Genomic DNA, 16,151 nt, shown 5'->3' with positions numbered 1-16,151 from the left:
AAAAAACAAACTCCATTTCACGTGTGTATGGACGTGTAATTCACATTTGTAAAATATATAAATTAACAGACGGGAAATTGCTGAGAGATATTTCTTCGTTTTTATTTTATTAGTTACGAGCAGAAGTACCCGGCGTTGCCGGGCGGAGGGAGGAGGGGGGAGGAGGGAGGGGCACGGACACTTTAAACATGTATATACATGTGGGATGTGGGATATATACATGTGCCGTGGGACATGTGTAGGTGTACGTGTGTGTGTGTGTACGTGTGTGTGTGTATGTGTGTGTGTGTACGTGTGTGTGTGTACGTGTGTGTACGTGTATGTGTGTGTGTGTACGTGTGTGTGTGTGTACGTGTGTGTACGTGTACGTGTGTGTACGTGTGTGTGTGTACGTGTACGTGTGTGTACGTGTACGTGTGTGTACGTGTACGTGTGTGTACGTGTACGTGTGTGTACGTGTACGTGTGTGTACGTACGTGTACGTACTGTGTGTGTGTGTACGTGTGTGTGTGTACGTGTGTACGTGTGTGTGTGTGAATAAGAGAGAGACAGAATTGTGAGGAACAGAAATGAAAAAACGAGGTGTGTGTGTGTGTGTGCACGCACATGCATGCATACACATGTTATCAGAAGTAAATATATTGTGTAGATTACATCATTTGTGGATCAGATAAATTGCCTGTAACCATTTTGTAAAACTGAATATGCATCAGCTGAATGAAGATGTCCAAATGTCACACACGTCCATGCCCGTGGGATTCCCAAGGGTGACCCCACTAGTATATAAATAAAGGAGGAGTGTCTGTGTCTGTCTGGATGTCCGCTTATAACCCAAGAACTACACATCGGAGAAAAGTTTTAGACACAGATTCGGAATCGGCATAAACTCCCGGTGGTTATAGGCTACTTTTTATTTTAATATCAATGGTTTAAAAAAACCAGCCAGCTGCAATTCCACTTGAGGCCACAGCCAGAGCAATTTCCGACTTTTGACGAACCTTGGCCAGGATGATATTAATGAGGAATGTTTTTCCTGTCCCGCCAGGAGCATCGAGGAAGAATATCTTGCCAGCATCATCATCAACACTCTTCAGGATAGAATTAAAGGCTTGCCTGTTGGTTTTCAACCATTCTTGGGACATTCTGCTCTACAAATGTGGTCAGCTCTTCCATGTTGTAGTTTGTGGCGGCGCCATTGCCCCTTTCCGATCCCATGACGCATTGCGGTTCCGATTCGCGATAACGTCTATGCGCTATCACCAACACTTTTTCACCGTTTTCATACCTTTTAATCAGATTTAACTTATCTTCCATCGAAACCACATTATGCTTGGAAACACTAGCATTATCCTTCTTCGGACCCATGGCTAACACAGACACAGTAAAGGAATACTGTACATCGCCTCTGTTTTGAATGAGAACCAGCAGTTGCGCGTACGTACACTTTTAAATTGTTTTTTAGCTTCTTTTATTGTTAATTTATGTACTATTTTATTTATTTTAAATATATTTTTAAGGGAAAAAAATTTTTTCACGTCCGTACGAGTGACGTAAAGTTGCACATAATGACGTTCGCTGCCCGGTCATGAAAGAAATTATGATTCTCTTGACAAAGTGACAGATGAAGATCAGGCAGTAAACTTCCCAACTGAGTTTCTCAACAGTCATCAGCCTCAAGGACTCCCAACACACAGGTTGATTCTCAAGGTGGGAGCACCAATCATTCTTCTAAGGAATCTTGATCCACCAAAGCTGTGTAATGGAACACGATTGACAATCCAGCAAATGATGCCGCATGTATGTCCTAGAGGCAACCATCCTCTCAGGACAATACAGAGGAGAGAAAGTATTCATTCCAAGGATACCACTTATTCCACCTGACCTTCCATTCTCCTTCAAAAGAGGATTTCAGTTCCCCATCAGGCTATGTTTTGCTATGTCCATCAACAAGGCGCAGGGGCAATCAATGAAGGTTGTAGGCCTGAACTTCACAGAACAAGTGTTTGCCCATGGCCAGCTGAATCTGGGCTGCTCGAGGGTTGGAAAACCAAGCAATCTTTATGTCTTGGCACCAAGTAAGAAAACCAGAAATGTTGTATACCCAGAGGTTTTGAGAAATTGAAAATTGAAAAAACGTCATGTAGGAAATGTACTGTGATATTGCTCTAAAATATACATGTTCTTTTCATCATATATTTGTCTTATTCTTATTCAACCCGGGCGAAGCCGGGTACCTCAGCTAGTATATATTGTTACGGAACCCAACGTTGGCCTCGGTTCCCCTTAGAGGGGGGATTAATCCCCTCTTCTATAACTGACCGACGTGGTCCCTGACACTGCCCAGCTACCCCCGGAAAGGTAGGTGGCACAGCCCCGCTCGTACCGCGGACAGATGTTAATTGCCGAGCGGTTTTAGCAACCGCAGCACGAACTATTACCAAGGACTAAACCCGATCCTTGAACGTTGGCCAAATCGTGCCACAGGTTTTCAATGGGGAAAAGACAAAGACGACGGCTTGTGAAGAAGAGGAAGACAGAAGTAGGAAATACGAATATAATTTATTACTACTATTATGTACAATCAAAAGAAACCAAGGGAGAAGGAAGAATAAGAAAATAAAGACAGAAAGAGGGATGGACCAGAAGGACACAGTGAAACTCTAGCTTAACTAAACAGGCTTAACTTATACCCCATGGTCAAGACAAAGACAGACAACGAGCACACTTACACAGGGAATGATGGCAGGAACGAATGCAGGAGGTGGATGGCTGGAGGGAGAGGGAGGGCTACTGGAACTGTGTACTGGTCGGGCCGGGAGCGGCAGCTCCGTTCCTCCACGGCCACGGTCGGCACCGCCGTCAACGCCCAAGCTGCGGTCGTGCGAGCTGCCGCGGGACGAGCTCCGCCGGTCGAGTTAAAGCTGCCTGGTGGAGCCAATGCTGCTTGGTGGAGTTTAAAGCCTGGTACTGCTCGTGGTACTCCTCTTGCTTGCTCTCAGGACTCTCTCTCAATGCTTGCTCTCAGGACTCCTTGGACTCTCTTTCAATGCTTGCTCTCAGGACCTCTCTTTAACCCCTCTCTGGACTCCTCCCTCTTGAACTTCTCGCAAAGGCTTCCGCGCGCGTTTATATATCGCCTCAGGCGATCAAGCCGCCGGCCTCCAGGACACGCCCATCGGTGAGCTCGCCTCGGCCCTGATTTGTCGCGAGGGCTCACCGATCCCGCCCTTAGAGGAGGCGTTGGCAAGGCCACACCTTGTTCCCGGCGCTGGGCCGACTCCTCCCACCTTCTGCTCCGAGATGACCTCATGGCTAATGGAGTCTTGCAGCGAAAAAACCACAGCAGCAGCAGAATGCAGCAAACCGCCCAATGCAGTTGGCAATTAACGAAAGGGGGGATGTGAAGGGAATCTACCTTATTCCACTTCGGTGCAATGCAGTATTAATTAATGGACGACACAGCCTTAATCTAATACATATAATAAGGAGATAACTACTGAACAAGGAGGAAATCTATGATTGTTTATGGAATAACTACGGGCACGACCTTTGACCTTTATACAACAAATGGAGGAAGGAGGGTGATATCTTACAACAATAAAAAAAACACAATTCTCAAATCCATAACACTGCACCCTCCTCCTCTTAGGCACGTCCCGGGACTATTACTTTTACCTTTAGTGTGGCACGTAGGTGTATTTCCCTCTACATAACGCTTAAACTACCCTCCCTGGGTATTCGTGATGGGGGTCCACTTTTCCCCCATTCACACCTTCGCACCATCCACTCCACTCCATAGTTTCCACCATACTCACTCCACGACCATCCATTCCATACTCCATATATTCCACACTCCATGTATTCCACACAACCATTCTCCATACACCTGTATTTGCACACCTGTGCCATCACTCCTACACCTGGTGCTTCCTGCACCCTCCTTCCTCCCTGGACCATTTGGTCAACACAACACACATCACCATCACTCACTCATACACTGCTCCATACACCTGTTCAGTTCCACACCTGTGCAATCACAATTGTTCCTCACTCACTGCTCCATACACTTCCACGCACAATACAACTCACAATTACCTTTTCACAATACACTTCTGAATACAGCTCCAACACTCACACAGCATCATCTGAACTACCTGGTGCCCTACTAAAACTCGCGCTTCCCCGTCGCCCCTTACCTTATTGCGCTCCCTCGTCATTATCATCCAACGACCCTATGTCCCCGACTACCGGTCCAAAGTCGCTACCTAACCTTACCGTTACCTATGGTCAATCTCTAGATCCCTATCATTTTATCCTAACCCTCCCGGGCTAGTTTTCACTGCCAACCCCATAAAACTATTGCTCCTTTGCCCCCGTTGAGGGATGGCAGAGTTGCCATACCACCACATCCGGCATCTCCCACTACCAATTTGGCCCATCCAATTTCAGCCAATCAAAAATTTGCCAATCACTCTACCAATCATCTGCCAATCATCAAATTTTTGCCAATCACAAATTTTGCTGTTCAAATTCACGACTGCAATCACCCTCACACGTCTACTCACTTGAGCCTCTCGGTGCGCCAATTCGTTTACAAAGCCCGGCTTCGCACAGCCGAGCAATGAATGTGGGTGGTTTGTTGCCGGCGGTTGGATTTGTCCGGCATTCGGTGCAGGGAAGGGGGCTTACCCGGACCAAGATCCCACGCACCATCTCGGCACGGAGCCGTCCGATGGCCCGATCTCGCCCTGCCGGGGCGTCTCAACCACCAGGGGTTGCCATGACGACCCTTCCGACCGGGGCGCCCGCTTCACCCGCCGAGCTCTCCTCGCACCTTTCACCCTTATGTCGCAGACAACCAAGTGGTGCTGTGAAACAGCCTCCTCCCCCGGGATCACCTTTGTGTCCCGGAGGTGCCCCCTATCTCGCCTACGCACCATCAGGTAGTCAACGGTTGTCGTCGACCCACCTGACGTGTATGTAACAAGCTTATTATCCTCTTTCTGGAACTGAGTATGACAAATCAACAAATCAGCTCCATCAGCAAACTCCAAAATCCTTTCACCTTCTCCATTTCTCACACCATATCCGTAACCCCCATGAACTCCGTAAAAACCATCCATACTCCTTCCCACATGTCCATTTAGGTCTCCTCCTACCACAACAACTTCCTCATCTTTCACGTTTTCCATCAGCTTCTCTATCGCACACCAGAACTTGTCCTTCTCTTCATCGCTTCGACCAACCTGCGGAGCATATCCCGAGATGACGTTCACCAAGAGCTTTCCAATCATCATTTTCACCATCATCAACCTTTCACTCACTCGAGTCACACTCACCACACTGTCTACAAACTCCTCAGAAAACAGGACACCAACACCATTCACGCCCTCCGGGCACGCTTGCCACACAAACTTGTATTTCTGTCCCTGCCTACCCTTCACCATTCTCACACCATTTCCCTTCCATCTCTTCTCTTGCACACAACAGATGTCCACTCTTCTTCTGATCAATACTTCCACCACTTCTCCTGATCTCCCTGTCATTGTCCCAGGTCCCTACATCCCATGTCCCAAACCTCAGAAACCGATCTCCACTTCGGGCTGTACCCTGCTCATATGTCGTTGTAATTGTCATGGTTCTCTTTTTGAGGCAATGTTTTCATGGCCGGATGCCCTTCCTGACGCCAACCCTCTTAGTCGCCTCTTACGACACGCAGGGATATGGTGTACCTATTCTAAACCAGGGTAGACAACGGGAAAACACACTCCATTATAAAAATATGAATGATCGTTTTAAGGCCATTTTTAAGGCCATTTTCCCCGCCAGAGCAGGGGTTAGCCTTGCGGGCCCCATGACAATCATGGTTCCCTGTTTGAGGCAATGTTTTTATGGCCGGATGCCCTTCCTGACACCAACCCTTGGTCACGCTCTTACGATGCGCAGGGACACGGTGTACCTATTCTAAATCGGGCTACACACCGTGATCATTCATCCCAGCAAGCTGGTCCTCAATTTGCCGACCTCGGAAGGATGACAGGCTGAATCAACCCCCCTGGTGTTAATTCAGCGATCGACCAGGATTCAAACCCAGGATCCTCGGATCCCAAGCCGGCACCCAAACCGCTAAGCCAACACACTCCATTATGAAGTCGTAATTCGATAATTTGACAAGTACAAAACTTCATCCGATCAAGATGCAATTTCTTGAGCGCCATGTTGGCATAAACTGGTGGAGAAAAAAATAATAACGATGACGTCATCGGTCTCGTGGTTCGGCTGCCATCTTGGTAAAATCGAAAAACTTTGCACCTCTATATCTCCGAAAGTTCTGAATAGAAAAAATTGAGACATGGCTCATTGAAAAAACTCTCCGTGGGGAATAAAATATATTAATGATGATGTCATGGGTGCCGTAATTACGACGTCATAATTCGACAAGTACAAAACCTAATCCGATTAAGATGAAATTTCTTGAGCATAATCAAGGAATAAATTAGTTGAGAAAACAAATAATGATGACGTCATCGGTCACGTGGTTCGGCCGCCATATTTGTTTTAACACAAAAACCTCAAAAAACCACTGAAAATACATCCTGGCGAGGGTTTGCAATCTCTGATTGCTCTTTTTCTTGTTATCCTTATTGTCAAGGTCACCCAAAACGTGAAATCAGGGGGGTGGGAGGGGGTGGAGTTTTCATTTAAAATATATTTCAAACCACTATAACTCTGAAAGTACAAGAGATATGCATACACTTACTGTTACTGACATATAGGAAGTCACATACGACATTTAATTTGGAACCATGACCTTTGACCTTGTGACCTTGAAAGGTCAAACTCAAGGTCAAAAACTGTTTTTTTTACTAATAACTGTCAAACATTATCAGATTCCCTTCTAGCCAACACCAAAATGTTCATTATTCAATTCCCGAAAAATAACGTGGCATAAAATGGTCAAAAATGCTTAGTTTTAATTATTTTTTGGGGTCAAAGGTCAGGGGGCCAAGTTTTCATTGAAAATATATTTCAAACCACTATAACTCTGAAAGGACAAGATATATGCACACACTTACTCAGTTACCTTCTATTGCTTGGCGTTTATACATGTATAGATTTCCCGCCATTTTGATCCAAAATGGCCGATAAAAAAGTACATTCCAGCAAGTCCTCGGTCTGACCGATTTTTCATTTGTTTGTCGTTTGTTTGTCCGCACAGAATAAATATGATTTTCTCTACAACCTTTGGTCCCAGACAGGAAATTTTCACCATAGGTGCACACCTCCACCTGTATAATTTTTGAAAATGATAATTATGATGTCATAGGTCATGTGGTATGGCCGCCATCTTGGAAAAACCGAAAAACTTTGCATCTCCATATCTCCGAATGCGCCGAATATAAAAAAAAAAAAACCGAGTCATGGCTCATTGTAAAGAACTCTCCATGGGGAAAAAAATACGTTAATGATGATGTCATCGGTGCCTCCATTATGACGTCATAATTCGACAAGTACAAAACTTCATCCGATCAAGATGACATTTCTTCAGCGTCATGTAGGCATAAATTGGTGGAGAGAAAAAATAATGATGACGTCATCAGTCACGTGGATTGGCCACAATCTTGGAAAAACCAAAAAAAATTGCACCTCCATATCTCCAAAAGCGATGCATAGAAAAAATTGAGACATGGCTCATTGTGACGAAATCTCCATGGGGAATAACATCTATTAATGATGACATCATAGGTGCCTCCATTACAACGTCAATTCGACAAGTACAAAACTTCTTCCGATCAAGATGAAATTTTTGAGCGTCATCGAGGGAGAAAAAAATAATAATTAATGACGATGTCATCATTCACCTGGTTCGGCCGCCATATTTGTTTCAACACAAGCCTTAAAAACCACTAAAACATACTGGCAAGGGTCTGCAATCTGATTGCTCTTTCTTGTTTATTTTGCAGTAGGAATATCATGCCATGGAAGGACCTATTAAACTGCTCTATACACCTTAACATGGCGGGTGTTTAGAAACAGGAATTATTCCGGATTCTTTGTAGTTAACAAGCCGAATCATCTCAGGAGATCATAACTATATCTATTCTCATTTTGAACAGCTTCCAAAGCTCTGCTGCTGATCCCGCTGGGGAAGCTTAGAGCTCTTTCATATTGCCCCCTCAATAGGAATTTCTGACTATGTCAGTGCCTGCAGGGAGCACTATTTTTGACCGAGCGCCACAAACCATCACTACGCCACTATGCGTTATATACAGACTTGGCATTTAATATGGAATATTTTTTTATTCTTGACTTGGGTTTACTTTCTTAACTCAGTATATCAATCTGGTGAGTTTCTTTTACACTTTGGTGATTTATTTGTTAAAAGAACCATGTCACTGATTGTCTGTCGCAGCAAGAAGTCAACAACAGGATTATATCACAGGTGGCGTGGCAAAATGTACGGACAGGTGCATTTGATGATTGGCTTCACAGTCGGGTATACAAGGGTTGTTGCGTTCTGTATTAGTGGAAAACAACTGCTGCACGTCTCCAAAAGTTATTGCCGCTTCCTCTGGAGATGGTCCGTCAACTCGACAATGCTGTTCGTCATGGAGTGGTGGCTTTACGAAATTACGGCATGAACCAGCGTGCTATTGCTCGGCAGTATGGCATCACTCAAGGTCAGGTGTCAAAGATCCTGAAACAAAATGCTCAGAGGGGTGTCCCTACTCCAATACCGAGGCCAGGACGTCCCCGCAGAACCACAAGGAGGGATGATCGCCAGCTGCACCGGTTAGTCCGCAATGGCCGTACCAAGTCAGCTAATCGGCTTAGGGCTGAGTGGCAGCAACTGACAAATGTGCCTGTATCCAGAAGGCTAGTCAACCAACGACTGGTTCAAGCAGGCTATCATGCCAGGCGTCCCCTGAGAAAGCCACGCCTGACCAAACAATACCGCCAGCGCCGATTGCAGTGGGCCAGAGACCACGGTCAATGGCAGCTAGGACACTGGAATCATGTGATCTTCAGTGACGAGTCTAGATCTCTGGTCTATCGTCAAGATGGCCGCGTCTGAGTGCGCAGACAAGTGCATGAAGCCTACAACAAAGATTGTATAGTGCCAAGAGTCCAAGCTGGAGGTGGTGGGGTGACCGTTTGAGCTGCTTTTCATGCAGGGGGCAAAACTGACCTGGTTGTTCTGAATGGAAACCTGAACCAGTTCAAGTACAGGGCCATTCTGGAAGAAACATTGCTTCCATTTGCTCGTGCAGCCTTTCGAGGAAACTTTGTCTTCCAAGACGACAATGCACGGCCTCATCGTGCTCGCATGATCCAACACTTTCTTGCTGACCGTGGTGAAGAGCATATCGTTGCAGGAGTGGCCTTCCATGTCCCCGGATATGAATCCGATAGAGAACTTGTGGGCAGAATTAACGCGTCAAATCGACCACTTGGACCAGCAGCCGACCTCTGTGCGTGAATTGCAGCAGGCTATTGTCACTGCATGGCAAGCGATTCCTGTCCAAACCTTGGCAAATCTCGTGAACAGCATGCCTCAACGTGTACGTGCTCTCCTGAATGCCCGTGGGGGTTACACGAAGTACTGAACTGTAATTTTACTGTCCGTAATCCCAGTCGTAATTTAACTTTTGTTTTTGTTAAAAAAAAATTTGGCTAATGTGCAAAATAAAGAGCTACTTCTGGAGAACGTACAGAAGTTTAACACAGTACTGTCCATGAATTGAGTTCGATGTCAGTTTACATCACTTTCAAGGATCAATTTATTTGTTTCGAAATGTCAAATGTGGTTTTTGTTTCTTTTAAAGGTCACATTAACAAAATCGAGAATAATTTCAACATAATTCCAATGAACTTTTGGTTCTAAGACATCTTGAAATGTAAGTTCACCCCCACAAAAAAAATATTCCATATTAAATGCCAGGTCTGTATATGTATATATTGTTGCGGATATGAGGACTGTATTTTTTTTGATTGTGTGTATTATTATTATTGTTTATTCTGCGCCTCCTGCCTCCGGAGCTGTGTAAAGGTCAAAGGGCGTCCCATAATTAGTCCATAAAGCATCCACACCACAGCCAATCATAGAATACCCCTGTTCAATAGTTATATCTTATTATGTGTTTTAGGGTAAGGCTGTGTCTCCCATTAATTGAAATACTCCATTGCACCAGTGAAAGAAATAGATTCCCTTCATTCCCACTCCCAAAACTTCCATTCCCCCTTTTCGTCAATTGCCATTCGCATTGCCAACCAACAATTGCCGCCATTGGCCACGAGGCAGGGTTGGGGAAGAAAGACGGGTCCCCACCTCGTCATAGAGGGGAGGAGTGAGTCAGCCCCACTCAACCAACCACGAACAAGGGGTTGGACTTGGAGAGGGTGTGGAGAGAAACATCGAGGAGGTTCGCGAAGGTTGAGGGGCGGGGCCTATATAACCCGCAGCTAGGGCGTTTCCCGAAGAGATGAGCTTTTACAGAGAGACGAGAGGGAGTCCAAGCGGTTGAGTCCAAGAGAGGCGCTTTGAGTCGAGTCCGAGAGAAGTCCAGAGTTGAGCTGCAGCTCGAGCCACCGAAACTGCATTTACTGCAGCTCGAGCCACCGAAACTGCATTTACTGCAGCTCGAGCCACCGAAACTGCAATTACTGCAGCTCGAGCCACCGAAACTGCATTTACTGCAGCTCGAGCCACCGAAACTGCATTTACTGCAGCTCGAGCCACCGAAACTGCACTTACTGCAGCTGGAGCCACCGAAACTGCAGCCACAGCAGCGTGAGGCCTGGACGGCAGTTTGGAGCAGGGCCGCGAAGGGGCGGCGGCTGCCCAACGAGTCGATCGGTTGCAGGACCAGTTGGACCTCCCTATCCCGCCAGCCATCCATCTCCCGCCAGTCCTATCATCATTCCCCGCGTGAGTCTGTCCTTGTTTGTTCTGTCCCTGGGTTAATTAAGACTGTAGGTAAGCTAGCGTTGCACTGTGTATCTAATATCTTCTGTAAATAAGCGTGATTGCTTTCTTCCTGCTTATATGTGTAAATAATAAATCCAATTACTCTTCTGTACGTCTTCTTCCTCTTTGTATTCGGTCGCTTTAGAGTTTTCCATATTGAGCAGCCGTGGTGCGATACGGCCAACGTTTGGGTGGAATCGGGTTCTCGTCGGGGAGTAACTGTTCGGTCGCGGTAATACCACCGCTCGGTAAACTAACATCCTTTAACCGCGTCCGTAACAATTGGTGTCGGGGAGTGAGATACGAGGCCCGAAGCGCGCTTAACGCGCTCAAAATTACAAGCTGTTGGAAATTTGTGTTTTAAAGCAAAACCCGAATTTTGAAATCGCGCCATGGCTGGTCAAGGTGACGGGATGCCGGTGGGAGAGATAGACGGGGTGGAATCGACCCAGGACCTAGGGGAAATGTATGTGGATGAAAGAGAGGAGAACATTGGCAATGTGGTTGAGGGGGTATCAGACGCGCAAAATGGCGCTCTCGCGCACGAGGTTACGGGCGCGCAAAATGGCGCCTCGCACATGGCCACGGCGCCCGCGACCGTAGCAGCGCCGCTGGTGGATTCGAACCTTTTTTTCCTGCAAATGAGGGCCCTTATGGGACAAATGGAAGACCAAATTGGAGGTTTGAAAAACAGTATGGGGGCAATGAGGGACGAAGCAAGGGCTGATAGTGAGCGATTGGGGAGCGAAATGGGGAACCGGATGGAGGCTCAGAGTGAGCAAATGGGGGCAATGAGGGGCGAAATGGGGGGCAAAATGGGCGAAATGGGGGGCAAAATGGGAGAAATGGGGGAACGGCTAGAAGCTAAATTTGAGGGGTTAGACAACGGGATAAAAGAGGTAAAGAATGGGTTAACGGGGGTGGAAAATAGAATGGCTGCCCAGGAGAATCAGTTAGAGGGGGTGAAAAATGGGTTAATGGGGTTAGAAAATAGGATGGAAGACAAATTGCGGGAAATAGGGGAGCAATCCGCCCGGGAAATCGAACAGATGGGGAACCAGATGGAGGAGATACGACGAGGTGTAAGTGAGGAGGTCTCGGGGGTACGCGAGGAGGTAAAGCGAGGCGAAAAGCGTATAGAGAAAGAGGTGAGTAATAATACGGCGAGGTTACAAGGGGGAATAGAGGGTCTGACGAAGGGAGTAGAACAGCTGACAGTGGGACAAAAGGAACTAGTGGACCAAGTGGAAAAGAACACGGCAATAATCGGGGGGTTAAAACGACACAAAAAGACATTAAAAACGAATTAATAGCGACACAGAAGGAATGTCAGATGGTACATGAGGGGTTGACGAAGAAGTTGGAGGAGGTGACAGAAGTAATGGAGACGAAGGACGGAGAGGTGAGGACGCACATAGAAACGGTTAAAGTGGCGTTAGAGGAAGAGATAGAGGGGGCGCACAGGGAGATAAAGGAGGTAAAGGAAAAATTAGAGGAGGTGGAAGAAGGGGTGAGTGAAATTAAGAAGAGACGGAGGGAAACTAAAAAGGAGATAAGGGAGGAAGTGATGGAGTATGTGCAAGGTCTGTGTTCAAATCATGATGATGTGCTCACTGACCAAATAAAGAGTTTGCAGGTGGCAGAGGAGGTGTGACGACGAGGTACCGAGGTGAGTGGCGATATACGAGGAAATGTATATGATGTGAGGGGAGCTTCAGTCGGCTTGGGGGTTGATTTAGACCCGGGTGTTCGTGAGGGACCAATGGTGAGGTGTGTGACTGGTCCGGGGTGGGTGTAATTATATACATATATATACATATATATATATATATACATATATATATACACATATATTCCATGACCCTATATATTTTGTAAGGAGGCGGGAGGCGAAGAGGGGAACTCTACAGTTCCTGAATGTCGGCAGGTATGCAAGCCAATAACGGCACTACTCTTGCACCTTTGTGCCATGTGATGATCATTACTCCCGAGTTTGGTGAATTTCTGCCTCACCGTTGGAGATAGCACTACGGACGGACTAATATACCTTCCTCCCCGACCACATTTTTTTTTTTTTTTTTTTCAAAACGTGTGAGGATAATTACAAATTCAGGTGATAATTATATTTGGAATATTGTAAATTGAATTAATCAATGCAATCGCCCTTTGGTCTGAATGCTATGTGACATCACAAGCAAAAGCTCAGGTTCACTCTGGGAACTTCACAGCATGTGCATGCTCAACATTAAAGGATTGCTGTTGACATGTTAGTATGTTGCAAGAAATAGAAAATCTCACCTGAGTCCACTCATCAGTGTTGGGGTCATACTCCTCCACAGTTGATAAGTAGGATTTTCCATTATATCCACCAACGGCATACAGCCTATCACCCAGAAGGCAAACTCCAATAGCATCTCTGCTTACACTCAATGGCGCCACAGATGTCCAGCAGTCGAACTTGGGGCTATACCTGTAAACGAGAAGTTAAAATGAAGCAGATATTAATCACTTTCTACAGATACATTCATGTAAAAAGAAAAGAAACAAGTACAGATACAATCAAAGTACACCACCCCCATGCCAAATAAATAAACATCATCTAGTGCACAGCATTGCCGGGGCACCTTCAGCATCTGGAAATGCCACAATGCAGCACAGATGGTATTGAGAGGGGTACAATAATTCATTGATTAATTGCATAATTTAAATAAATAAAAATCATAAAATAATTTATCAATTGGTTAATAGCATATCTAAACCACCATCGTTTCATCTGAAGCTGTCCATTTTTGAAAATGAATTAATCCAAAAATAAATTAATCAATAAAGAAACAATTGATTAATCGATTAATCGATTAATCAAAATCACTGTCAGTCATTTCCAAATGTCAGCTTCCTAGCTCAAAAGGTGCCCAAGATATTGCCCAGATGAGAAAAAATAAATAAGTGATTAATAATGAAAATAAATAAATAATAATCGCAAAATAATTATATTATTAATCAATTGGCTAAAAGAATACCTAAACCACTACCGTTTCATCTGTACCTTACTTTAAAAAAATTAATCAATAAAATAATAGATTAATCAAAAAATACCGTTTTTACCAAAGCACATGCTCACTATTGTGCTCAAATTTCAGCTTCAGTGAAAACTAAGTACCCCCAATTGAACGGAACAAAACCTCCCAACATGTGGTGAACATGCGACTGGCGTTTTTAACTTCACTACAAGCACTGCCATCTTCACTAACATCTTCGTCTGAATCGTTCCCACAAGGCTTGAAACGACACGGCTCCACAATTCCCCTGAAAGCATTTCCATCACTATGTCTGCAATAGTTTCTTCACAATCCCAATGATCAATTGCAACATACTGAGAACCTTCAGAGTTGCTAATGACGGTGGAATCTATATCAGAATGCACTGTTCTGTGAAGAGACTCCATTTAGATCAGGGGGAGTTCACAGTTTGACGTCACGAGCGAAATTGAAAATAAACACGAGGGCTTTGACACTGAATAGCAAAAAAAAAAAAAAAAGAGGGTTGGGCCAAAAATGACTGCTCTTGCACCTTACCATGTGGTGATCATAACGACCAGGCTTGGTGAATTTCTGCCCAACCGTTTGAGGACAAAGTGTGACAGCCAGACAGACACAGACAGTCCCATTGTTTTTCAAAAAGTGTCAAGACAATAATAAGATCCAAACAAGCGTTACGCCTCGGTCCTCCGTCGGGGAAGTGATGTGAGTTGACAAAGTGGAAGACGCAGAAAACATGCTATGATATGATATTTCGCTCAAGGTTCAGACATACATGGCGGCGGCCATCTTGGATTTTGACGTGGCGACCCAATTTTCAATAGCGTTCTTCCTTGTGCCGAGATACACCCAAACACCAGATTAGAAGTTGGTACTTCGCTTATCTTTCAAGATATTTCGCTCACAAGGTTCAGACATACATGGCGGCGGCCATCTTGGATTTTGACGTGGCGACCCAATTTTAAACAGCTTTCTTGCTTGTGCCTAGATACACCCACCCACCAGATTAGAAGTTGGTACTTCGCTTATTTTTCGAGATATTTCGCTCAAGGTTCAGACATATATATGGTGGCGGCCATCTTGGATTTTGACGTGGCGACCCAATTTTCAATAGCGTTCTTCTGTATGCCGAGATACACCCACACCAAATTAGAAGTTGGTACTTCACTTATTTTTCAAGATATTCATCTCACAAGGTTCAGACATACATGGCGGAGGCCATCTTGGATTTTGACGTGGCGACCCAATTTTCAATAGCGTTCTTCCTTATGCCGAGATACACCCACACACCAAATTAGAAGTTGGTACTTCGCTTATTTTTCAAGATATTCATCTCACAAGGTTCAGACATACATGGCGGCGGCCATCTTGGATTTTGACGTGGCGACCCAATTTTAAACAGCGTTCTTGCTTGTGCCTAGATACACCCACACACCAGATTAGAAGTTGGTACTTCGCTTATTTTTCAAGATATTTCGCTCACAAGGTTCAGACATATATATGGCGGCGGCCATCTTGGATTTTGACGTGGCGACCCAATTTTCAATAGCGTTCTTCCCTATGCCGAGATACACCCACACACCAAAGTCGAAGTTGGTACTTTGCTTATTTTTCAAGATATTCATCTCAAGGTTCAGACATACATGGCGGTGGCCATCTTGGATTTTGACATGGCGACCCAATTTTAAACAGCGTTCTTCCTTGTGCCAAGATACACCCACACGCCAGATTAGAAGTTGGTACTTCGCTTATTTTTCGAGATATTTCGCTCACAAGGTTCAAACATATATATGGTGGCGGCCATCTTGGATTTTGACGTGTCGCCCCAATTTTCAATAGCGTTCTTCCTTATGCCGAGATACACCCACACACCAAAGTCGAAGTTGGTACTTCGCTTATTTTTCAAGATGTTCATCTCAAGGTTCAGACATACATGGCGGCGGCCATCTTGGATTTTGACATGGCGACCCAATTTTAAATAGCGTTCTTCCTTGTGCCAAGATACACCCACACGCCAGATTAGAAGTTGGTACTTCGCTTATTTTTCGAGATATTTCGCTCACAAGGTTCAAACATATATATGGTGGCGGCCATCTTGGATTTTGACGTGTCGCCCCAATTTTCAATAGCGTTCTTCCTTATGC

The 16,151-nt window shown here is 45.2% G+C and overlaps 1 protein-coding gene across 3 annotated transcripts in view; it reads right to left on the bottom strand.

Moving 5' to 3' along the window:
• LOC137425490 (kelch-like protein 5) overlaps window positions 1-16,151 on the bottom strand; it is a 154,910-nt gene that overhangs the window by 9,073 nt on the left and 129,686 nt on the right. For all 3 annotated transcript variants that reach the window (XM_068113988.2, XM_068113989.2, XM_068113987.2), the window contains one exon: window positions 13,268-13,439. In XM_068113988.2, the coding sequence (XP_067970089.2) occupies window positions 13,268-13,439 (172 nt within the window). The remainder of the gene's footprint in view (window positions 1-13,267; window positions 13,440-16,151) is intronic.

The sequence above is a fragment of the Myxine glutinosa genome, chromosome 4 (genome assembly GCF_964187855.1).
Source record: "Myxine glutinosa chromosome 4, kmMyxGlut1.1, whole genome shotgun sequence".
Lineage (NCBI taxonomy): Eukaryota > Metazoa > Chordata > Myxini > Myxiniformes > Myxinidae > Myxine > Myxine glutinosa.
This window is presented reverse-complemented; position numbering and strand designations above follow the sequence as displayed.